The following is a 26,116-nucleotide window of genomic DNA, read 5'->3' on the forward strand; positions in this document are numbered from 1 at the left end:
ACATGCGTGCTGTTTGAAGGATAGACCCACCAAGGAAGATCTCAACGACTTGATGGTTGATTATCTCGGCAAGTGTGAGTTCAATCACAGCCAATGAGGTGCTGGTGGTGGTGACCTTTGTTCATATTGGGCAGGAAGGGCTGTAGACTGAAGCTGGCTTATCGTTTCAGTGTCTTCTACCGACATCGGTACGTCCACACCTCTCTCTGTCATAGAAATGTTCGYATCACGCTCGCAGTCTTCCCTTGAGGGGGAGACGAGCTATTTTTAGGAGCCATTTTGTTGACTGCAACCTCTTTAAATGCTGAGAGAGGCTGAGAGAGAGAGAGTGTAGAATGGATGCTGCCTGCTGTTCTCCCCATGTAGAAAGTCTCTCATGTCTTTGCTGTATGTGATCGCCCCCTTCAGGAGGCCGGAGAGACTGCGCTCCACTACTCTGTGCGCACCGCCGACCAGACCTCACTACACCTGGTGGACTTCCTCGTACAAAACAGGTAAAATTACCAAATAAGGCCCCGTCAATAAAGTGAAGATAAGAATTTTATGCCATACAGGCTACCATAGCATTGGGCTAATGTGAAATTGGATTTTAAATGCAGTGAAAGCACACACTTCGTAAGCTGTTGTGCCCAAATACTAAAAAACATAACAGAATATTATAAATAAGTAGTATTTCCACCGTTTGGTCATGTAAATTGACGTGTTAAATGTGAGAATTTCAATGGAATAGCTTCATGGATAGCAGTAGTGTTCCTTTCTTATCTCTCCACCGCTGCAAGAGGAAGATGAGCAGAGTAGAGCTCAGCACAGCTTAGATTCCCACAAGGCAAACAGAACTGGGTCAGGCAGACACTTGTTCTCCGCCTTCATTTATTCATCAGTCTTTTCAATTGTTTGCTCCCTGCCTCGCTGCACCTCAGGCAGACCGTTACCGGGAAATGGCTCCTCATTAATTAATCGGTCCACCTTCACGATTTCATGCTTACACTTGGTAATTGGCCTAATTGTTTTCGATTCAGAGATAGGAGGAGATGAAATGGGGAGCAAACACTTACCTGTCGACATGCTAGTGTGACTGTGAAGGACACCTTCCTAATATTGAGTTGCACCCCCTTTTGCACTCAGATCAGCCTCAATTCGACGGGGCATGGACTTTACAAGGTATCGAAAGCTGGCCCATGTTGACTCCAATGCTTCCCACAGTTATGCCAAGTTGGCTGGATGTCCTTTGGGTGGTGGACCATTCTTGATACACTCGTGAAACAGTTGAGCATGAAAACCCCAGCGGTGCTGCAGTTCTTAACACACTTAAACCCGTGCGCCTGGCACCTACTASCATACCCCGTTCAAAGGCACTTAAATGTTGTGTCTTGCCCATTCACCCTCTGAATGGCACACATACACAATCCATGTCTCRATTGTCAGAAGGCTTAATGACCTGGTCAGTGTCATGGAAAGAGCAGGTGTTTCTAATGTTTTGTACACTGTGTATATTTTGTCAGCCGTGGTGACAAATAGGTATTTTAAAGGTCAGTTTGTCTCTTAAAGCAGTATGTACGATCAAAGCGTGAACGATAATGTGACAACTTTACCTCTGTGCAAAATCGCGTCTGGGACGTGACCCGTGACATGACCCGTGACATGTGTGTGTGTGTGTGTGTGTGTGTGTGTGTGTGTGTGTGTGTGTGTGTCAGTGGGAACCTGGATAAGCAGACAGAGTGGGGAAACACTGCCCTGCACTACTGCTGCATGTACGAGAAACACGAATGCCTCAAACTACTGCTGAGGGGMAAACCAGCCACTGACATCAGTGAGTAACACACACTCATATGTAAATGTATTCAGACTTGGTTATGTTAACATGCCTGTTCTGTTTTTGGCTAATCAGAATTGTATTTTATACCACAGGAGGTTGGGGGAGGACAGGCTCGTGGTAACGGCTGTAATGGCACATGGCTTCCATGTGTTTGATGCCATTCCATTCGCTCCGCTCCAGGCACTACTATGAGCCGTCCTCCCCTCGGCAGCCTCCACTGGTTTTATACACGTAGACGGAATGTATGCATCTAGTGTAACCAATATCATGCCTGTTCTTTTAGCCAATCAGAATGGTGAGACGGCGCTGGATATTGCCAGGCGTATGAAGAACAGTCAGTGTGAGGAGGCAGTAAGTATCCCACTGTGAACATGAGCCACTATATGTTTGGCTGTCGATGACATGAATCGGTAGCTATACTTCACGATGCAATCCTGTTCTTTGTCGAAGTAGCATCCACGCCTCAGCTGATGGTGTAGCAGCACGGTAGAAAGTATAGATCGAAGGGACTTGTTGACCAGCACATCTTTGGACACTAGATGGCAGCAGCCAAAGACCTACCCAGGCTTCTAGTGACTTCAGAGAGGAAGCCATTACTGATGTATGGTTACTATTTGCACACAGAAAACTAAGTTGGTGCTTTTACCATCGGTGATATTATGTCATGTTTTGAACATCAAATTAAAGGAGAGGAGAACAATCAAACGAATGTTGGAGGTATTCATTGTTGGTTATGATAGAGTTCCCTTCGACTGACTTGCGGGCTATAATTACATTTACGTCATTTAACAGACGCTCTTATGCAGAGCGACTTACAGTAGTGAGTTCACACATGTTCATACTGGTCCCCTGTGGGAATCGAACCCACAGCCCGGGCGTAGCAAACGCCATGCGCTACCAACTGAGCCACACGGGACCACTATTCACTGTGTGTTTATTTGTATGTCCTCTGTATTTCATTGTTTCATTGTGGAACCAAATGAAGTAATCAACATGTGTGTCCCCCAGCTGGTGCAGGCTGCAGCGGGGAAGTATTACCCGCATGTCCACGTGGAGTATGAGTGGAGCCTGAGGCTGGAGGAGCTGGACGAGAGCGATGATGATCTCGATGACAAGGTCAGACTGGGACTGTTCACACGTGAAAACTTGAACTCCATGTGCAAATACTCTATATATACAAAAGTATGTGGACACGCCTTCAAATTTGTGAATTCGGGGTTTGGCGGATGCCAGGAGAACGCTACCTGCACCAATGCATAGTGCAAACTAAAGTTGGGTGGAGGAGGAATAATGGTCTGGGGCTGTTTTTCATGGTTCGGGCTAGGCCCCTTAGTTCCATTGAAGGGAAATGTTAAYGCTACATCATAAAATGACATTCTAGACGATCCAGTGCTTCCAACTTTGTGGCAACATTTTGGGGAAGGCCCTTTCCTGTTTCAGCATGACAATGCCCCCGTGCACAAAGCTAGGTCCATACAGAAATGGTTTGTCGAGATCGGTGTGGAAGAATTTGACTGGCCTGCACAGAGCCCTGACCTCAAACGCATCAAACACCTTTGGGATGAATTGGAACACCGACTGCGAGCCAGGCCTAATCACCCAACATCAGTGCCTGACCTCACTAATGCTCTTGTGGCTGAATGGAAGCAAGTCCCCGCAGAAATGTTCCAACATCTAGTGGAAAGCCTTCCCAGAAGAGTGGAGGCTGTTATAGCAGCAAAGGGAGGACCAACTCCATGTTAATGCCCATGATTTTGGAATGAGATGTTCGACGAGCAGGTGTCCACATACTTTTAGTCATGTAGTGTATTTGCACCCATCTCCCATTGACATCAATGCATGATTTAGGCCTACATGAAAGTCAAAGTTCCTAAGTTCACCCTCTTCCAAGTTGACACTTGTCTCTCTCTCCCTCACTGTCTGCAGCCTAGTCCCATAAAGAAGGACCGTTCCCCGCGGCCCCAGAGTTTCTGCCACTCGTCCAGCCTGTCTCCCCATGACAAGCTGTCTCTGCCGGGCTTCATCAGCCACCGGGACAAACAGCAGCGCATGTCTTACAGCGCCTTCACCAACCAGATGTACTCCGCCTCCACCGACCTCACTTCCTCTTCCCCCGTGGCCGATGCCCCCCCTCTACCCCCCAGGAACCAGGGCAAAGGTGAGACCTGGTTGAATGGCCAGGGCCCAGACTTTTATCAGTGTAGGATGAATTTGCCTCTAGACACTGATCTTGGTCCATTTTGTATTTTCCCCACTAATGGTTAAGGTGAGGATTGGGGAGGGGAAGCTGATCCTAGATCTCTATCTAAGGGAAAATTCTACCTGAAATGTAAATGGCCTAAAGATTATGTGGCCAGTTGTGGAATGTACATAGGATACATAGCAGTGTTGTCTGGTTGGCCAGAATTTACATGTATGGAGAATTTACATGATCTTTTATCTCTAACGCTGGTACTCAGGAAGAACGCAGTAATAACGTTTACTGTTTTTCTCTGTTATAAAACATTGTAATCATAATGCTAGTTAACCAATTTACTGATATGATTGGCATTTTCCTCTCTCTCTCTCAACCTTACACACACACACACACACACACACACACACACACCCTTGAGAGGAATGTAATTTGTCAACCCGTCGATCAGAGGGCTAACAGCGGCTGTTATAAAGACTGCTTACACAAGGAAGGCACCTCCAGCAAAAGGATGGCTTAAGGGCTGCTGGCATGCAGGAGTGTAAGAGAGAGTGGAGACACACACTTAAGTGATAATGCCCGAGAAGCCGGTGTTTGGAGGATATATTGGCACGGGTGTTGTTAGGCCCTAGACACAAATCTAGGGTTGTTACCCAAGCCGGCTTGTCGTTCGCTCTATCGTTTCGGTTGCCAGAGACGCGACACAGTCGTTCGTTCTAAATGTTCCATTGCCATACTGGCTGGCAACATTTTTATTCCTTGTTGCTAGCTAGCTGACTTACAGTCACGTCAATAATGCAGCCAGAATAACAACAAAGTAGCTGCATTTCCATTTTTTTAAGCTGTTTACTAGTGACATTTATTTGGATAGATCCATAACAATGAGCTAATGAGGAGCGATTTCGCCTGGCATAGAAAATGTGCTCTCTCGTCAGGACAYTGTTGTTCAGAGGAGCTAGCCAACAACACAGCTAACACAATCACTACAAACTGAAGCTGGAAAGACTGCAAACTGGCTGCATTTCGTTTCGTTTTGACATTTTKTCAATTAACATTTCTCTAACATCCATGATTTCGACTGGCTGAGAAACGCTGCCTGCCTGTCTGTCTCGTCCCGACTCCCGACACATTCATTTTTATGGGACAGTTGGAGATTGAATTTGAATATTGAAACAGTGTTGCAAATGTCAGAGAGACAGCAAGGTTTATACAAATCTCCGCTGTTGAAAACGAAATGTTTGCCTAAAAGAAATTGAGATAATGTCCAGATGCTTTTTATAGTGGAGATCAAGTTTATAAATCGCTTGGCTGGGCTGAAGAGACAGTGGATTGCGCAGTCAGATGTAACAGAGTAAATAGGCATTTTAACGTCATAGATTTAGCCTGTGGTAACTTGTGGGATAGACACCGGCTGGAATGCGGTTTTAACCCATCAGCATTCAGGATTAGACCCTCCCATTGTATAAAGCAAGATAGATAATACACCAGGCTGATAATGTTAACACTTCATTATGGAAATCCAGGGCTGTGTCCCAAATGGCACCCAATTCCCTACATAGTGCAATAGTTCGCTATGGGCCCTGGTCAGAAGTAGTACACTATATAGGGAAAAAGGTGCCATTTGGGACTCAKCCAGGGAYATTTCCTGATCAGCAACACTATCTGACAGTACAAACGGACTCCAAGGGGCGAGAGGCACGGTCAGCACAATTATAATGAACCATAACATCCYTCCCGAAGACAGGATTTAGAACACAAACACTCACACCCCAGGTTGCTATTCCCTATCCTTGTTACAATACAGTAGGCTACATTGTTGACGCCAATACACTGTTGAGTGGAGCGAAGAGAAACGGCGGTTTCTCTTTACACACAAGAAATAAACAGTTCTCTTTTTCAGTGGGCGTCGGACTGACTTGTTTTGACCTTAGGCGTTTTGATGCAATTTCTCCTCTTTTTCTTTGCTTGTCACTAATAAGATTTCATCAGGGGGTTTATAGAGGCTTGCGTCTCAAATGGCGCCCTATTCCCTATATAGTGCACTACTTTTGATCAAGGCCTGCATAGAGCTCTGGTCAAAAGTAGTGCACTACTAGGGAATAGGGTGTCATTTCAAATGCGCAACCAGTGTGTGGGAGAAGCTCACAAACGTTCTCTCCCACACTCTTCATCTCTCTCTCTCTCTCTTCATCCCTCTCTCTCTCTCTTTTTTTCTCCTTTCTTTCTCTTTCAGCGCCGCACTTGGCATTCCTCGGCTCTCACTCGCACTACGCCACTCTGGCCGGCACGCGACCATACATCAGTGAATATCCTGTTTTTACATTTTGTCCTGCTGTGCCCGCCCGTATACTTCTGCTGCCCAGTGGCACTGGTAGTGCTTTACTTCCCAGGAAAAATATGGGTGGTGGCGTCTTAAACCTTTAACAATGGCACTGTAAAAGTGTGGTTAATTATAATTTTTCACTGAGTTTTATCACGTTTTGTGACATGTCGCCACCCCTGAGTTGCAAAGTGCTATCGTACCTTATGTAGGCTGTGTGTCCCAAATGACACTCTATTCCCTATATAGTGCCCTATGGGGTCTACAGTAGTGCACTATATACAATATAGGRTGCCATTTTTGGATGCAACCTGACTCTCCTCTCTAACTGGCTGAGTTCTCTATTAGCCACAATCTTCTAGTGTCTGTTTCTAGGCTTACACACAGCTGGGAATGGGACTAGCTGCTTTGGGGTAACTTTACTGTAGGTCCAGAAGTCTCAGGAGCGTGTACACCCACCCCAAAATACACACAAACACACACAAAACAACACCTACACACACACATTGTTCTGTGTCCATCTTCTCTGTATTCCTATCTGGGGCGTTTCTCTGTTCACCGGGATGTTGTGTTTTACCTGTATTGATGTTGTGTTAACGTATCTCCCACACGTTGGCCAACAATTGTGATAAACCCAGTCCCGATGGCAAGAAATCTTCCTCTCATCTACCCTCTCCTCTCAAGCCCCTCCCCTTCCTCTTGGTATCCCAGGTGACAGAATGAATGACGCCTGTCCCTTCACTGCATGTTTGTATGTTGTCACTCCTCCAGCTCCTCCCTCCACCCTCACCCCCGGAGGCAGCTCCACCCTGTCCAAGAAGAGGCCTCCGCCCCCTCCCCCCGGGCACAAACGCACCCTGTCTGACCCACCCAGCCCGCTTTCCCACAGTAGAGGGGGCATTTACGTGGGTGAGTCCTCCCTCGGTGGGCAAGACCCAAGCAGACACATCTAAATACTGCTTGGTCGTCTTTATTAACGAAGGACATGATCCATAATAACATTAAAGTCTCTGGTCCTGGACAGTTGTAGTGTGTGCAGGCTTTTGTTCCAGCCCAGCACTAATAACACACGATTGAACTAAAGTCAATCTTAATGCCTACCCACACTGAGGCCCTACAGGACCAGAGTTACCCATCTCTGGCCTAGTATTGAGTGTGTTTCCAACCAGGTCTTCCCCATGACCAGAGTGTCAGTGCTGTTCATGAATGACAGACACATCCTGGTCATTTTATGGTGTGATGGCAATGACAGAGACWCATCCTGGTCATTTTATGGTGTGATGGCAATGACAGAGACACATCCTGGTCATTTTATGGTGTGATGGCAATGACACGGACACATCCTGGTCATTTTGGAAGGTGATGGCAGTCCTGTGTAAATGTATGTGTTAGTGTTGGATGTCAGATCATTATTTTTGTCATCATTTTGTCTCGTCTGTGATGTTTTTTGTATTGTGAGATAATGGCCTCAACAGCATTAGTATAGAAGAAAATGTAGATTATTAGCTGAATAAAACTACACTGAACAAAAATATAAACGCAACATGTGAAGTGGTCATGTTTCATGAGCTGGAATGAAAGTTCCCAGAAATGTTCCATATGTACAAAAATCTTATTTCTCTCAAATTTTGTGCACAAATGTATTTAAATCCTTTTTAGTGAGCATTTCTCCTTTGCCAAGATAATCTATCCACCTGACAGGTGTGGCATATCAATAAGCTGATTAAACAGCATGATCATTACACAGGTGCACCTTCTGCTGGAGAACACAATGCCACAAATGCCTCAAGTTTTRAGGGAGCGTGCAATAGGCATGCTGACTGCAGGAATGTCCACCAGAGCTGTTSCCAGAGAATTTAATGTTCATTTCTCGACCATAAGCCACCTCCAATGTCATTTTAGAGAATTTGTCAGTAAGTCAAACCGGTCTCACAACCGCTAACTAAGTGTAACCATGCCAGCCCAAGACCTTCAACTGTGGAATCGTCTGAGACAAGCCACCCGGACAGCTGATGAAACTGTGGGTTTGCACAACCAAAGAATTTCTGCACAAACTGTCAGAAACCRTCTCAGGGAAGTTCATCTGCGTGCTCGTCTTCACCAGGGTCTTGACCTGACTGCAGGTTTCAACTAGGCGAGTGGTTTGCTGATGTCAACGTTTTGAACATATGGGCAGGCATAAGCTACGGACAACACAATTACATTTTATCAATGACAATTTGAATGCACAGAGATACCGTGACGAGATCCTCAGGCCCGTTGTCGTGACATTCATCCACCTCCATCATGTCATGTTTCAGCATGATAATGCACGGCCCCATGTCACAAGGATCTGTACACAATTCATGCAAGCTGAAAATGTCCCAGTTCTTCCATGGCCTGCATACTCACCAGACATGTTACCCATTGAGCATGTTTGGGATGCTCTGGATCGACTTGTACGACAGCGTGTTCCAGTTCCCGCCAATATCCAGCAACTTCACACAGCCATTGAAGACTGGGACAACATTCCACTGGCCACAATCAACAGCCTAATCAACTCTATGCAAAGGAGATGTGTCGCTCTGCATGAGGCAAATGATGGTCACACCAGATACTGACTAGTTTTCTGATCCACGCCTTTTTTTTAAGGTACACTACATGACCAAAAGTATGTCGACACCTGCTCGTCGAACATCTCATTCCAAAATCATGGGCATTAATTATATGGACTTGGTCCCCCTTTTGCTGCCCAAACAGCCTCCACTCTTCTGGGAAGGCTTTCCACTAGATGTTGGAACATTGCTGCGGGGACTTGCTTCCATTCAGCCACAAGAGCATTTGTGAGGTCGGCCACTGATGTTGGGCGATTAGGCCTGGTTCGCAGACGGCGTTCCAATTCCTTCCAAAGATGTTCGATGGGGTTGAGGTCAGGGCTCTGTGCAGGCCAGTCAAGTTCTTCCATAACGATCTCGACAAACCATTTCTGTATGGACCTCGCTTTGTGCACGGAGGTATTTTCATGCTGATACAGGAAAGGGCCTTTCCCAAACTGTTGCCACAAAGTTGGAAGCACTGAATCGTCTAGAATGTAATTTTATGCTGTAGCGTTAACACTTCCCTTCACTGGAGCTAATGGGCCTAGCCAGAACCATGAAAAACAGCCCCAGACCATTATTCCTCCTCCACCCAACTTTACAGTTTGCACTATGCATTAGTGCAGGTAGCGTTCTCCTGGCWTCCGCCAAACCCAGATTTGTCCGTCCACTGCTCCAGGGTCCAATGGCGGCGAGCTTAACACCACTCCACCAGACGCTTGGCAATGCGCATAGTGATGTTAGGCTTGAGTGCGGCTGCTCGGCCATGGAAACCCATTTCATGAAGCTACCGACGAACAGTTCTTGAGCTGACGTTGCTTCCAGAGGCAGTTTGGAACTCGGACAGAAATGTTTTACTCGCTTCAGCACTCGACTGTCCCTGTGAGCTTCTGTATCATACCACTTCGTGGCTGAGACATTGTTGCTCTGAGACATTTCCACTTCACAATAACAACACTTGACCGGGGCAGCTCTAGCAGGGCAGAAATTTGACGAACTGACTTGTTAGAAAGTTGGCATCCTATGACAGTGCCACGTTGAAAGTCACTGAGCTCTTCAGTAAGGCCAATCTACTGCCAGTGTTAGCCTATGGAGATTGCATGKCGGTGTGCTCGATTTTATACACTTGTCAGCAACGGCTGTGGCTGAAATAGCTAAATCTACTAATTTKAAGGGGTGTCCACATACTTTTGTATATATAGTGTATATGTAACCAACAGATGCCTATCTGTATTCCCAGTCATGTGAAATCCATAGATTATGGTCTAATGAATTTCTCAATTGACAGATTTTCTTATATGAACTGTAACTCAGTAAAATCTTTGAAATTGTTGCATGTTGCGTTTATATTTTTGTTCAGTGTAGATCCYCATCGTACAGCTACCTCCGAGGGTCCATAATGGTAGCTAATGGAAAGCTCAGCCTGACATCTCCTTCCCTTAGACTTTTCTACTGTAATGTTTGGGTACAGCAATATATTTGTATACCAGTTACAGTATATGTATAAATGGACTACATAATAATAATAATAAATTCATTCATTCATTATAATCATTTAATCAGGAGAATTAAATCAAAATCAAAGATGTGCCTATTTAGGTGACCATTTTGGGCTGTGGGGTAATATGGGGATGAATATTATATACACTGAGCAGCATGTATCCATATCTCACAAACCATCTCGACATTTCAGGAAGTGACTCCATCCCTCCACCTGCGAACAAGATGTCACCGTTATCCAACAAGTTTGAGGGCATTCCACAGCAGCAAAGGTACATAGACATCCATTTTGGATGCAGGCATTTAGAATATTTTCCTAAATATTGTTTAAGTATGATAGAGTTCTGATCTTTTTATAATTTTTCATTAACTTCATATAACCATCTGTTTTCAGCACTACTTCTAGCAACACAAAGTCTACACTTGGTCCAAGGGTTCTACCCAAACTACCTCAGAAAGGTACGTTGTATTGGATTAGCAATGCCTATAACTGTAGGTGAGACCACCTTATTTCCGGCATACTGCCCAGCATTAGAGTCAGCATGTGTTTAATATAGTACCTGCGTCCTTGTTCTTCTCTTAGTGGCACTGCGTAAGATCGACACCATACACCCTTCTATGGACAAACCCGGTCTGCCTCCAGAGGTGCTCCAGAAATCCCCTCCAGGACCTGAATGCCTAACTAAAGCCATTCTACCCGACAAGCCCCAACTAGGGGACCTTCCCCCCAAACCCCAGCCCTCTGAGCTGCCCCCTAAACCTGGAGAACTGCCACCCAAGCCCCAGCTCTCCGACCTCCCCCCCAAACCGCAGCTAGGGGACCTACCACCTAAACCCCTGCTCAAAGACCTACCCCCAAAACCTCAGCTCTCTCAAGACGGCCATCCGAAACCGGGGGTAGCAGATCTGCCCAGTCCGAGACCACCCCCTGGAGAGCCTGCGCCGAAGCCCCACCCCCCGGAGTCAGCGRCGGCCAATCAGCAGGCAGAGACTGAGAGCCCGTCCTCCCAGGGCAGCGAGGACACCAATGGGAGCCCGGCATGTGCTCCAGACACACCAGTGCCCTTGCCCAGGAAGAATACGGTAAAGTTCACTWAAGGACACACCGCAGAAATCAGAGAGCTTTAATGGTATCATTGAGTAATATCTGGGTAGTTCTGCAAATGGGTCCCACTGGTTGGTTGGGCCAGTTCCTCTTGGGTTGAAGCCACAGACAGGGTTGTAGTGGAATTGTTAATAGGTGGGTCAAAACACAGAAACTTTTGGCAACCAGACCATTCCACATACTATTTACTTGTCCCTGGTGACATTTCTGGTAATGTTCATATGTGTGTTTAGGGGAAGACCAAATCTCGGCGGGTGAAGACCATCTATGACTGCCAGGCCGACAATGATGACGAGCTGACATTTGTGGAGGGAGAGGTGATCATAGTGACGGGAGAGGAGGACGGGGAGTGGTGGGTAAGTAACTTCCYCCTAACAGGCTCACTGATGTTACCCAAACACTGTTAGATTAGATTAGAGTAGAAGTTTAATAGTCACATTTACAGGGTTGCAGAGTACAGTGAAAATCTTAAACTCCAATCTCCAACAATGCAAGTCAAAGTAAAATAAAAACAATCAACAATCCCCAAATACAGGTGTGCCAAGCTTCTAGCATTATACCCAAGAAGACTCAAGGCTGTAATCGCTGCCAAAGGTGCTTCAACAAGAGTAAAGGGTCTGAATACTTATATAAATGTAATATTTCAGGGTTTTTTGTTATACTTTTGCAAAAATGTCTAAAAAACGGTTTTTGCTTTGTCATTATGGGGTATTGTGTGTAGAATGATGAGGGGGGAAAAACAATGTAATWCATTTTAGAATAAGGCTATAATGTAACAAAATTTGGAGAAAGTCAAGGGGTCTGAATACTTTCCGAATGCACTGTATATTAGAAGCTATAGAAATKTATTTATTAATGTCTACATTTGTTKTTGCTATGTTTATTCTATTACAAGCACCTTATTGCATACTTTTTAATTATTTTATATTATGTACTAAAATAAAGGAAATTTGTATTTTAAAAAATCTGTATATGTAYGTGTGTGTATACAGTACCAGTCAAATGTTTGGACACACCTACTCATTCAAGGGTTTTTCTTTATTTTTACTACTTTCTACATTGTAGAATAATAGTGAAGACATCAAAACTATGAAATAACACATATGAAATCATGTAGTAACCAAAAAAGTGTTAACAAATTATATTTTAGATTTTTGGTTCTTCAAAGTAGCCACTCTTTGCCTTGATTACAGCTTTGAACACTCTTGGCATTCTCTCAACCAGCTTCACCTGGAATGCTTTTCCAACAGTCTTGAAGAGGTTCACACATATGCTGAGCACTTRTTGGCTGCATTTCCTTCACTCTGTGGTCAAACTCATCCCAAACCAACTCAATTGGGTTGAGGTCGGGTGATTGTGGAGGCCAGGTCATCTGATGCAGCACTCCATTACTCTCCTTCTTGGTCAAATAGCCCTTTCACAGCCTGGAAGTGTGTTGGGTCATTGTCCTGTCATTGTCCTGTTCCACTAAGCGCAAACCAGATGGGATGGCGTATCGCTGCAGAATGCTGTGGTAGCCGTGCTGATTAAGAGTGCCTTGAATTCTGAATAAAAAACTGACAGTGTCACCAGCAAAKCACCCCCACACCRTCACACCTCCTCATCCATGCTTCATGGTGGGAACTACACATGCGGAGATCATCCGTTCACCTACTCTGCGTCTCACAAAGAMATGCCGGTTGGAACCAAAAATCGTACATTTGGACTCATCAGACCGAAGGACAGATTTCCACCGGTCTAATSTCCATTGTTTGTGTTTCTTGGCCCAAGCAAGTCTCTTCTTCTTATTGGTGTCCTTTAGTAGTGGTTTCTATGCAGCAATTCGACCATGAAGGCCTGATTCACGCATTCTCCTCTGAACAGTTGATGTTGAGATGTGTCTGTTACTTGAACTCTATGAAGCATTTATTTTCTGATTTCTGAGGCTGGTAACGCTAATGAACTTATCCTCTGCAGCAGAGGTAACTCTGGGTCTTCCTTTCCTGTGGCGGTCCTCATGAGAGCCAGTTTCATCATAGCGCTTGATGGTTTTTGCAACTGCACTAGAAGAAACTTTCAAAGTTCTTGATATGTTCCGTATTGACTGACCTTCATGTCTTAAAGTAATGATGGACTGTCGTTTCTCTTTGCTTATTTGAGCTGTTCTTGCCATAATATGGACTTGCGCTCTTTTACCAAATAGGGCTATCTTCTGTATACCACCCCTACGTTGTCACAACACAACTGATTTGGCTCAAATACATTAAGAAGGAAAGAAATTCCACACAATTAACTTAACAAGGCACACCTGTTAATTGAAATGCATTCCAGGTGACTACCTCATGAAGCTGGTTGAGAGAATGCCAAGCGTGTGCAAAGCTGTCATCAAGGCAAAGGGTGGCTACTTTGAAGTATCTAATATAAAATATATTTTGATTTGCTTAACATTTTTTGGTTACTACATGGTTCCATATGTGTTATATCATAGTGTTGATGTCTTCACTATTATCCTACAATGTAGATATTTTTATTTGTGAGTAGGGTGTTCAACTTTTGACTGGTACTGTATATATATATATAATATATATATATATATATATATATAATATATTTTTTTAAATATAATTTTCCTTTATTTTATTAGGAAGACCTAGGTCTCTTTTTCAAATGTGCCTTGCACAATACAACACAAATATACACATATATATATATATGTGTATATAAGATTAGAACAATCTTATATACACACACACACACATTAAAATACAAAAACACAGTCATGGGAAGCCAAGTAGAACATCACAAATCACCCAATGGTGGGAAGTGCCAAGATGGAGGCGCAGTGGCTTGAGAACAATCTTGTAAGTCATCTAGTGTATATATAAATAATTTGGTGTTACCTTAAACTAGTTACAACTTTACCGTACTCACACTGTCAAACAGACCTAATAGCTGGCTAAACATTGAACAAGAACACCTGTGCAGTGCTGTTCTCAACTCACACATTCTCTCTTTTCCTTTCAGCCCACATTGAAGGGCACCCGGAGAGGAAAGGGGTGTTCCCAATGTCCTTTTCCACATCCTAGATGACAGACCCAGATGAGCTTGCACTAACCCCCCCCCCCACCCCTAAGATACCCTATATAAAATAGCTACTGTAACAACCTGACGTGAAACCAGTGTTCTAAAGAAAAAAACGCAATGAAGAAACCAAGTAGGCTCAACTAGCCACTGGATGCTGAGCACATCCATTTTGTAAATAAAAATTGTGTGTATTTTTCCTCTTACCAGTATTATCTTAACCTTAGAGCACGACCTATGGCTGCCGTAGCCACTCTTACCCTAAAGTGTATGTTTATGCTGTTACTGTGTATATATGTATGTAAATATATTTGTGTGTGTGTGTATATACATGTTTTATTGTACAAGCATACATGCGTTCTCTGCCTGCCAGATAATAACCAAGTATCAGGGCAGCCGTGTTTGCATTTTATCTGTAATCATTTTACTAGTCATCCCTGATATCATTGCTTGCATTTCTGGAGAAGGCCAAATATGAAGGAATAGGAAAGAGATATTGTCACTAGTCTCTCACTGTTTCCTCATCCTACACCACATTAGACTGGAGGCACAATCCCGTACTGGAGATTTTCATGTCTCCAACTGAAACCTATCTCAGCTAAGGATTAAATATGTATTCATTCAATGTATTCCATGTTCTTGCTCGCTTTGTGTGTACATGTATTCGGATTGTTTTACAGTATTGACACTTGCTGCTACTGTATGGTGGGATATCTGAAACCCCTGTGGAACCGCACAGGTCACCAGTAGTAGACTCCTAACACCGTTTCACTCTGTCAAGTTATCTTCAAGCTGTACTATGTGGAATTGAGCSGAGTGCTATTTAAAAAGCCACTCAAATCAGGGTTTGAAKWACCACTTCTGATAGCCACTAACAAGTACATATGGGAAGGTCAATGTCAGTAAGCAAGAATGTGAAAATTCTGATGGCCTGGAGAGATTTGAACTAATGTCCATTGACATTTCAAACTTAGTTATGTGGCGTCAATGATTTCCAGACGAGAGCTCCACTGTTAAGGATACAAACTAAAATGTAGACAGTGGATATTTATTAAATCCAGCAAGGCAGTCAAGCAGAAATAAAGTTTGTCAGACAGGGTTTTCCTAAGAACACCGAGTACTTTTTCAGATGACAGGCAATTGCAAATAGTGAACAGGATATGTACCCTTCACTCCCCATTGACTTCATCTCCTCTGGTTTCAACCCATGTAAAGGAATATCAACCCCAATCATTCCATTGTACTAATAAAAGTGTTGTAATGGATGATGTCTTTGCCTTTATTATACTGAAAAATAAGGGCAACATGTAAAGTGTTTGTTCCATGAGCTGAAATAAAATATTCCRTTCAKGTTCCATATGCACAAAAAGCTTCTCAAATTTTGTTAACATCCCTTAGTGAGCTTTTCTCCTTTGCCTAAATAATCCACCTCACAGTAGCTGACTAAACAGCATGATTACAAAGGTGCACCTTGCACTGGGGATAAAAGGCCACTATATGCAGTGCTCACAGATGTCTCAAGTTGAGGGAGCATGCAAACTGTAGGAATGTCCACCAGAGCTGGTGTCAGAATTTAATGTTCATATCTAAGCCGACAGTCACCCCCCCACCCCCACGTCCAAATCTTATTGGTGATATACACATGGTTAGATGTTACTGCGAGTAGCGAAACACTTGAAACCCAGCCTCAACCACATGAATGGCATTGCAGGTGAGCAGTTTGCTGAAGTCAACATTGTGAACAGCGTGCCCCATGGTGACAGTGGGGTTGTGGGCAGGATTAAGCTCAACTGCATTTTTATCAATGTCAATTTGAATGCACAAAAATACCGTGATAAGCTCCTGGGCACCATTTTTTTAAATTATGCATCCAAATGCATATCTATTCCCAGTAATGCAAAACCCGTAGATTAGGCCTTAATTCATTTCAATTGACAATCCTCATTTACCGTAACTAAGTAAMATCTTAAATTGGTTTTGGTTACATTAATTCAGTATGCCAATAAAATTTGTGTCATCAACCATGGTGCCTTAATTTTAACAAGGCTAAAATGTCAAGTAAAGAAACTTAAGTGGTTGCTGCTAAAGCCAAGGAATAGTCACTAGTTTACTATCACCACAGACACAGAACTTCAGTGAAACAGAGTCATTTTTTAAGTACTTTTATTTGTCAGAAGCTTTTCGCACAACCTTTTACATTTGTCTAAAACAGGCCTTTCAATTGTTTAAGTTACTACAKATGGTAGTACAAGCTAAGAGAAGCAGTTTTTTTTCTTCAAAAACGCAACAGTGCTTTGTATTGCAACACAAATATACACAAACAATAGTCAACTTAAAGCTTTATCCTCAAGCTCTTTTTCATACCAGAACTGCTGGTAAAATAAATTATTTTKAGACTTGGCCTTTCTGTGCATGCTTCTTTGATCCATGGTCCTTATCCACCGACTTAATGACTCCCACAGCAACAGTCTGTTTCAAGTCCCTCGCTGCAAACCGACCTGAAGATGGAACACGTGGATAACAAATTATTTTTATTGTTAAAACCAAGTCAGCCATATTTTAGGTAAGGCACATCTGATAAACAAGTAGTAATTTGTCCAAAGACAGACATTATGCAGAATCAACATTTGGATTGGTTAGAAAGCCATGAGCTAATAAAACATTACACTAGAAAATGTACCACTTAAAGTTCCAAATGTTCCATGCCCACTACCAGTGATGTTGCCTAAAAATATTGAGAGAAGGGTACCTAAAGGAGGGTAGGTGAAGAAACTCTCCACACAGAGGGGTCTGTTGGGGCTCATCTTGACAGTGGCAGCATCACCAGACTGCAGGGTCTGGGGAAAGTCCTCCAGCTTCTTCCCTGTGCGACGGTCAATCTTCTCCCTCAGCTCTGCAAAGCGGCAGGTCACATGGGTGGTGTGGCAGTCCAGTACGGGAGAGTAGCCAGTCTTGATTTTGCCAGGATGATTCAGGATTATGAGCTGTGGGAAGACGCAAAGACTTCAGTTAAACAGTACTGGGCTACAGAACAGGCAGAGGGATCTGCACTAGTAAGGAACAGATTCACATCCTAAACCAGGGACGATTTGTTTGACAAACCATCAGTACGTTAGATAACGGGACACTTAACTTCAATACTGAATTGCCATGTTCAGATAGTGACATTGCCCTGTACCTGTGCCACAAAGCTGTTGACATCAGAGGGAGGGTCATGCTGGGCGTTCCCCGCCACATCACCACGGCGGAGGTTCTTTACAGACACGTTCTTGATGTTGAAGCCCACGTTGTGGCCAGGCCCAGCCATCTGCAGACCCTCGTGGTGCATCTCAATGGACTTGACCTCGGCAGTCAGCTTGGCGGGAGAGAACATCAGGGTCATGCCGGGCTTCAGGATCCCCGTCTCGATCTTCCCCACTGGAACTGTGCCCACTCCTGTAGAACAGGGAAAAAGCGACATTACAACTACTCACAATTTGTGACACATGTAGGCCCCATGAGCCACCCCTCACCTCCAATCTTGTATACATCCTGCAGGGGMAGCCTCAGAGGCTTGTTGGCAACACGCACTGGTGGATGGATGGAGTCCAGGACTTCAAGTAGAGTTCTCCCATTTGCATGCCCTTGTCCGCTCTTGACTTTAGAGCCTTTGAACCAGGACATCTACACAGCAGAAGAGGGTTCATGCGTCACAGGTGGATAAAAATTATACTCAAATGTGGATGACTGCGATTACAAACGACTCACTTTCTGAGATGGGGCAAGCATGTTCTCACCAGTCCAGCCAGAGATCGGAACAAAAGGCACAGCAGTGGGATCATAGCCGATTCTTTTGAGGAAAGTGCTCACGCTTTTGACCACTTCACCAAAGCGCTTCTGGTTGTATGGTGGCTCAGTCACATCCATTTTGTTTACAGCGACAATGATTTGCTTGACACCAAGCGTGTAGGCGAGCAAGGCATGCTCCCTGGTCTGGCCATTCCTGGAGATACCAGCCTCAAACTCCCCTTTGGCCGCAGACACGACCAGGACGGCAACATCAGCCTGAAATGAATGGTGAACAAAGGCTTAAGAATAGGTTACCACCAACACCAGTAATTCACATTGGCCTAAAGTGTTAAAAGCCCCCAGGCAGATACACTACAATGGGCAACGTCACCTGTGATGTCCCTGTGATCATGTTCTTGATGAAGTCACGATGGCCTGGAGCATCAATTATYGTGATAGTGTATTTGTGTGTGTTGAATTTCAACAATGAAATGTCAATGGTAATTCCCCGCTCCCTCTCAACTTTCAGTTTGTCTAACACCCAGGCATATTTGAAAGAGCTCTTGCCCATCTGTAGGAAGAGAGAATTTAAAATTAGTTACAGTAGTAGTTGCTTAATACATATAAAATGTTGCACCAATTAGTTCCTTACCTGGGCTGCAGCCTTCTCAAACTTCTCAATTGTTCTTGGGTCGACACCACCGCATTTGTAGACCAAGTGACCAGTGGTGGTTGACTTTCCGCTGTCAACATGGCCAATGATGACCACGTTTATGTGGGTTCTTTCCCTCACCATTTTCAACTAACTTCTGCTAACAGATAAACTTCACCCAAAGAAGCCTCTAAGAGTATAGTGCTCGAATTTGAATTACCCTAGTCTAGCGTTACCCTAGTCTAAATACTTYCGTACCTCACCGTCGTAAAGGACTGCTGTAAAATGTAGGTGACAATTTATAGTCGGGGCTCCAGTAATGTTTTGATTGAAGTCAGGCGTGTGCATTCATTAATGCAGCCCATCAATCAGCGCACCTGTGCAGCCCATCAATCATCGTGTCCTTTTCCCCCGGTTCTTGAAGTAGGCTAATCACATATCAGACGTGACTGGACAGGTGAAAGCCAAGGAGCAAAGTTCTTGCTTAACGCTAACACAATCATGTTAGATCAGTATATCAAAGAAGGGAGAAAGGAATTGTATTTTCAAAGTATTTCGAACAGTTTTCATAGCCTACTTTGGTTTTGAATATTATGTTCATACTTTATGTATGAAAATGTAGGTCTAAATTAACATGGAATTGCAATTTAGCCCACATACTGGCTAAATGGACGTTTACTTTCCACTTTAGACTATAGCCTGTGTATTATTTGTCGAGGTGGTYATTGTTTCACGTTCAACTTGGCCTGATATATGTTAGCATTTTTTAGGCAAACATTGCTGCGGGCTGTTCTTTTTTTTCTTGCGTATTCGGCTACACGTTAATGTAACACGAAATTGCATGACATGTTTCAMCACACTGTAAATACAATTTGAACTCGGCAACATAAAGACAGTTATATTAATCTGGCTACTGTAGCCGCGACCCGTGGGTCSGTTGTGTTCGATTTGCATTCAATGCAACCTCTCGCGCGTTGTTGAAGTTGGAACCTGTCTGTTGCACAATGACGTTCGACCAACCCGGAAATAGCGGACAACTGAAGCAAATCGTTATTCTTTGAGCTGCTAGCGTGGTAGCTACCAGGTGGAGGACGACTGCCYTTTCTTGCACTTCGAGCATTACGGTAAAAACAATTAAGTAATGTTACTTGTAAAGATGTCTCCAACATAATATTGCTTTGTTATTATTGATGTTTGGCTAAGTGAGTGTGCTGCTGTGAATAGGAGCAGAGTATTCAACAGGAGGATCATTCATTGGGGTCTGTATACTGTAGGTGCTTTTTTAGCAACGAGGGTGTATTCACTARCGTCGCTTTCAATTGTATTGGGTTGCACAAAAACTGTCCGTGGGAAGCAAGACGTTAAATACAATTCCATTTCAATTTAATGGGCCGGTGGCAAGGACGGTTGGTCATTATGACGGGGGAATTTGAGACCAAATATCTAAAGGATAGTATTATTAAACAAACTTTCCAAACGTGGGTCTGTTGTAGACATACTTCCTCTCTGCTTGTCTTATGTCAAAATAAAATTCATTCACGTGCGCCATAATGTGGACGAAAAAATGAATAACTTTTGGGGGACTTTTATTTTGACATGAGGTAAGCAGAGATGAAGTGGGACTGTTTGGAAASACTGTTTAATAATATGATATACGAGTTTATGACCTAGGTACCGATACCTGATAAGCATTCATATTGAATATGGAGATTAAGAATTTGAAATAATTTCCATCCCATTTAAACCCCCTTCCATTCCTTTGCTGCAGTGTCTCATACCCCGAACGTGGAAGTGAAAATGTTCAGAAAGCTAGTGTTAGCCTTTAAATGTCATGCTTGTAATGTGACTCGSCTTTGGTCTATTGACATGATGTTGAGTGCAAAATCTGCTGTACAAATCTCACACGCTTAACCTCAATGCTCTGTATGTAGGCTATAGAGTCACATGACTTATGGCCTACTTTTCCAAACCATAATTCAAATCTGAGATGTAGCCTACAGAGACCAATAATGGAATAATGGAGTGTTATTACAAGTTACCAGCACAACTCTACAACCATATTCATTTCACTTAGGATTGGCACTGATCTGTAGTGTAAAGATGTTTGAGGTGACAGTGCTTAGATTAGGGACATGTGGTTGGCAGTAAGACTATCAAAGAGGTACACTGTGGTCCATCATATGACTGTTACCTCCATGGCTCATCAGAGGGTAAACAGGCTTGGCCAGCATGGTGCTTGTATGGGGMAAACACACCACTACCTGTCCTTGTCCACTGTAGGAACAGATGCTGTAAATAAAGTCTATCTCGTTGTGTTATATACCGTATGTGGTTATCAGCCATGTCGCAAGAGAAATATAGGCTAGCTATAATTTTGCTTTTAATCTTCGGGAAGTTGAATCTAAAGTTACCAATTGGGAGTTTTTTMCTCCATGTGGGAGCATCAAGATCATTACAAGTTGAAATGCCCGATACGGGTCTGATGGTGTTTTTCCTGGCTTCTGGCCAGCCATTGCAAGCATCTGAGAGAGTGGATGTCCACTTTACAATACACGTTATGACTGGGGTAGAGGTAGTGAGGAAAGCTGTGAGGGAAGGTGTGAAAGTTGTAATGTCCATTGACAGATCTGTAAGACAGGCTACTTATACCAGTAGTTGTTCCTGCTGATTTGCATGCAAACCAAAAGGAGGAAGCAAGGCCTTCAGCTGTGGTGCGCGTTGAGGTGTTTTCTTTAAGAGATGTAGACAGACTTCCTTTGTCACTTCACAAACTACAGATAGCAACAGTACATGTGGATGATGAGGAGATAAGAATATCAGTATCAATCTGCATCTGATCTGTGAGAACCATTCGGCTTTTTTATCAAAACATCATTCATTTTGGTGCATGCCCCAACCATGAGAAATKGGCTTTTTTAATKAGTCATTATCACATACCTGTAATTKAATGGGTTATTAACAAAGAGAAAGATCATTTTATATTAATCCCATAAGACTAGTGCAGCCAGGCCAGACAGTTCAGTAACAACTATGAGTATTTCTGCTGCCTGTTCTCACTGCTCAGATAATGGTTGGCTTTGTCTACTTTCTGTGAACTCACCATTAAAGCCTCTCACTTCAGTGGTAGCTCAATTGAGTTGACCCAGTAAATTCTCTCAAATGAATCTCAATCTACTCATCCTGTATAGCATTATGACTCATAAAGGACTGCATTGCATTTCAGTTGAGTCTTGATCAATTCTGGAGCATAATTTATTTTTAGAAGATACACATACTCTACATGCTTTGTATTCCCAGTATAGGTTCATGCATTCATTCTTTGTTCATCTGACACAACTTTATTACATTATAATAACACAACAATATACAATATGTTATCCTAATAAAAATAACATACTAAGACAAATATTTGTGACCTCTATAGCCTTCCTGAGTGACAGTTCTTTCTTACATTTAGATTTACACGCACATATCTTTATTACTGTTGGCTACTATTGTTCAGTSCATTTGTATTAATAGCTGTAGACTACTTTGACGTCAGCGTGGATTCGCAGGCTGTAAACCCATTTTTCATCCCACTCCCTTGAACACGCCCAGTATTAAGAAGCGGTGGTGGACTCTGTATCCTGGTCGCTCTTGATAGAGTAGTTTTCGTCCTGTGATTTACCAGTGAGACAAGACCATTCAATKAATTAACGGGAATAACTGTCCGTCGCGATGTGATACACGGACCATTCTGTTCGCCAATCTCTGATCATAGTTGTAAGTATTGACAACGGATTGCATTTGTTGCCCTTTACTTTGTATCAGTTTCTTTACAGGATAACGCTACTGGCGAAGGCTGCGTGGCGGATGGAGGTGATTGTAGTAGCCGACATGTGCTTAGAAATACCGTGCTCATGTCTTTCATTGCAACTGAAGGTACGCGAAATTTCAATGTACACATTTTGGAAGGAATAKAAATGACTGCTCGCACGTCTGGCTCATTGGCGCGCTACAATAGTTACAAAAATAACTGTCCGGTTACTGTGTCAGTGCTCACAAACAAACTTTGTAGAGCTGTATTGCAGTTCACATGTTTCGTAAGGCAATCATTTTAGTTGATTCGCACTGACTCGCTTATAGGGTTCTTTATCCAACCGACGGTGGGACTGCATACATAGAATTAACCGAGGTTGAATTTCACCTATGAAGTAAACTAGATTAKCATTCCTAATCGGTTATGTACCACCAAGCAACATTTGAGCTTTCACGTTGTTCATCTCTTCTGATGGATACTCACAATCATCAATTCAAAATCAATAGGCAGGCAGTCTACAAATATGTTGATATCATGACATTTATGTTGTGTGTTGCATGGCCCGTGGAAGCGTTGTATCCACTCACTTCAGCGATTACCTCAAGAAAGGGATGTATTTGAATAAAGCTAACGTAAACTCACTCACTTTTGTACGGAATGGGGTGAGTTTACGTTAGTTAAGTGCAGTGGGTCCTCTTACTTTTTGTCGGACACGTTCTGTCTTGTTATTGTTGGCTCTGCTGTCWAACAGACCTAAAACACACAAACGAAATATGCGTTGTTATTTTAGGAATGTGTGCCCAAAAGTCGACTCAAGACTAGTGCATTTCTCTTATACTTGTTTTGTTTGGTCCTGTATGAATGCTCCAAATTCCTGACCCTCGCGTATTGGCCGAGGAAGACGGGAATCTACTGGTGCAAGTCCAGGATTCAGCAGGTCTGTTCTTTGCACAAGGGCAACTTAAAAAGCCCTCCTGGCTGTGCTTAACCGATGTCTCTCAGCTACACTGCATGTCTGTGCATGTCTACAAGCACCTTTTGAGAGGACATGACACTTTACTCATGTAGTGGAAAAAGTCAAGGTTCATCTAAATAGCATAGCAAAAACAGCAGAAGCAAGGGCAACTTATTTTTAACGTATGTGCAAGGACAAAGGTATCTCGATGGAAACGTGGTAGGCATAGYCTATCTACAGGGACATCATGTCTTAGGAAATATTAGGGTCACCAACCTTTGCTGTTGCTTCTGGGGCCTTTGCGCCCTGCCTTGAAAACCAACCTGGACTCGGGTAGACATAACATAGTAAATGTAAATATGTTAGCTAAAATGCTAAGTATTTKCAAACTAGCTAAGTAAGTAGTTGTTAAAGTTGCTAAATGCTAATGTTGTCCGTGATGAGATTCGAACACGCATCCTTTGGGTTGCTAGGTGTCCGCGTTAATCTTTTGTCTTATATAACCATACCAAACACAACATATGATACTTATTTGACTGTTCCGGCTTTACATTTACTATGTTACATCTAGTCTATGCGACCAAGCTGTGAAAACATATCTGACGGAAGTGTTATAGTGTTAGCTCGGCCTTCTCTGGTTAGCAGATTTAAAACATGCGTTGGAGGGCGCCTTTGTTGTTTGTCTCTTGCTATGTGCTGTAAAACATCAGAGAAGGGTGATGTTGAAATTGTGTAGGCAGGGCCTATAGTTGTTGGGGGGTGTATAWTGCTGGGAGTAGTTAAAAGGGGAATGTGTAGGCCTACGTTTTGTATGCTATTTCTCTGATGTGTCTGTGTATGAGTCAGCTCTGGGAGATGCTGACTGGTTCTGTGAAGTATTCCTCTAAACTKTCTCACTTCCCAATCCCTGTCATGCCACTGATCAGAGAGGGACAGATAATGTACCCTCATCCTCTCTTGGGTAGGAAGCATGACTGTCCATATGGACCTCAAATATCCTAACTGAAATGCAACCAATCGTTCTTGGTTTGAGGAGAACATCATCTCTCCTTACATGTCAATTGATTGTGTGATGGCACTGTATTATAGGAAGGTTATGAACACACTTAACTCTTTCAGCAGATGCTTCATCATTAGCATTCCAGTACCTGATCCAGTTATCAGTCCCTCTCTTGTATGTGGTGTGTATCTTTAGCAGGTACATGCAAAATGGCCTTTGCATTAGACACTCAACATTGGGCTATAAATAACCTGGCCTCTCCTGAAGATAAAGGGTTGAGGACAGAGTATCCTTAGCTTCCTGGCGAACAGGTGTATTCATTAGTACACACTGTAGCAAAACATTTTGCAACGGAAAGKGTTTTACAACAGAAACACGAGTTTGTTATTGGACAAGTTCAGTTAGTCCCTCCTCGTTTTGGTCAGTTTGCTTCCATTAGGTTCCAAGTGAATACAGCCCTGCATCATTCACGCACGTGCACACACACCACCACCTCCTGTCTTCTGAAGGTTAAGATGAATCCCATACATACATTTGATTTGATTCGATCTCCCGAGTGGCACAGCAGTCTAAGGCACTGCATCTCATTGCTAGAGGCGTCACTACAGACCCTGGTTCGATCCTGGGCTGTATCACAACTGGCCGTCATTGGGAGCCCCATAGGGCGGCGTACAATTGTGCCAGCGTCATCCAGGTTAGGGTTTGGCCGGGGTAGGCAGTCAKTGTAAATAAGAATTTGCTCTTAACTGACTTGCCTAGTTAAATAAATGTTCAATAAATAAAATCATGGGCTGTTAAGCTGGGCATGCAAGCCTTCTGTCCCGCCCACGTGTCAGTGGACATCATAGAGTGGGGATGCTACACCACAGATGGCACATCAGCAGGGGAGAAATTCATCTTTCACACCTCCCTGTTGCCACAGCGCCCCCGCACCAAATCTCCATCCTACAGTACATAATGCTGGAGCCATCTTATAGAAAGTAGTGTTTAGTTGTCAGCCTAAGAGGGGCCTAAGCAGTGAATTACCCCTGCATACTTCTGTTTGGAGCATTTTATTCAAAGAAAGTTCTKTTTTGTGTCAGCTATTAATCCATGAAATTATATGCAGGCTTTATTATAGGACACGGAAGAAGCACAAAAAGCTATTWTCTTCTTGTACCCCTACCTTGACTCATCATCACATAAAGCTGCTGTTTTCAGAATATCTGACCAGCCAACTTGAGACATTTTTAATTTCCCCCCTATCAAAGCCTGAAAGCAGCTGCCTCTCCCTTTTGAAGCCATTTGTAATTATGCCCTCCGACTGTGAAATCGAGATGACTCACAGTGTGACTCCACCAGTTGCATTCTCTTCCTTATTTTCAGTCTCTA

The 26,116-nt window shown here is 43.4% G+C and overlaps 3 protein-coding genes across 14 annotated transcripts in view; 2 read left to right on the plus strand and 1 right to left on the minus strand.

The window, feature by feature from the left end:
- asap1b (ArfGAP with SH3 domain, ankyrin repeat and PH domain 1b) overlaps window positions 1–15,926 on the plus strand; it is a 219,849-nt gene extending 203,923 nt beyond the window's left edge. For 2 of the 11 annotated variants that reach the window (XM_070435405.1, XM_070435408.1), the window contains exons 20-31: window positions 409–494; window positions 1,695–1,810; window positions 2,100–2,167; window positions 2,825–2,932; window positions 3,743–3,974; window positions 6,244–6,312; window positions 7,102–7,239; window positions 10,600–10,678; window positions 10,801–10,865; window positions 10,990–11,489; window positions 11,745–11,867; window positions 12,047–13,774. In XM_070435405.1, the coding sequence (XP_070291506.1) occupies window positions 409–494; window positions 1,695–1,810; window positions 2,100–2,167; window positions 2,825–2,932; window positions 3,743–3,974; window positions 6,244–6,312; window positions 7,102–7,239; window positions 10,600–10,678; window positions 10,801–10,865; window positions 10,990–11,489; window positions 11,745–11,867; window positions 12,047–12,232 (1,770 nt within the window). In that variant the 3' untranslated portion in view covers window positions 12,233–13,774. Of the gene's footprint in view, window positions 1–408; window positions 495–1,694; window positions 1,811–2,099; window positions 2,168–2,824; window positions 2,933–3,742; window positions 3,975–6,243; window positions 6,313–7,101; window positions 7,240–10,599; window positions 10,679–10,800; window positions 10,866–10,989; window positions 11,490–11,744; window positions 11,872–12,046; window positions 13,775–14,514 lie in introns of those variants that run through there. The other 9 variants (XM_070435412.1, XM_070435416.1, XM_070435414.1 and 6 more) reach the window with 7 other exon arrangements.
- A 791-nt stretch (window positions 15,927–16,717) lies between these two features.
- On the minus strand, window positions 16,718–19,265 carry eef1a1l3 (eukaryotic translation elongation factor 1 alpha 1, like 3). Its single transcript, XM_023972792.2, has 7 exons — window positions 18,992–19,265; window positions 18,731–18,910; window positions 18,319–18,615; window positions 18,084–18,234; window positions 17,750–18,006; window positions 17,321–17,555; window positions 16,718–17,069 (listed from the first exon to the last, which is right to left on the minus strand). The coding sequence occupies exons 1-7, from the start codon at window positions 19,133–19,135 to the stop codon at window positions 16,957–16,959; spliced, it is 1,377 nt and encodes a 458-aa protein (XP_023828560.1). The 5' UTR covers window positions 19,136–19,265; the 3' UTR covers window positions 16,718–16,956.
- Window positions 19,266–20,022: 757 nt separating this feature from the next.
- Window positions 20,023–26,116, plus strand: part of LOC111953491 (CYFIP-related Rac1 interactor B) — a 34,901-nt gene continuing 28,807 nt past the window's right edge. Inside the window, exon 1 of one of the 2 annotated variants that reach the window (XM_023972793.2) lies at window positions 20,023–20,115. The gene's annotated coding sequence lies outside the window, so the exon portion shown is untranslated. Of the gene's footprint in view, window positions 20,116–22,639; window positions 22,754–26,116 lie in introns of those variants that run through there. The other variant, XM_023972794.2, reaches the window with a different exon arrangement.

The sequence above is a fragment of the Salvelinus sp. IW2-2015 genome, linkage group LG27 (genome assembly GCF_002910315.2).
Source record: "Salvelinus sp. IW2-2015 linkage group LG27, ASM291031v2, whole genome shotgun sequence".
Lineage (NCBI taxonomy): Eukaryota > Metazoa > Chordata > Actinopteri > Salmoniformes > Salmonidae > Salvelinus > Salvelinus sp. IW2-2015.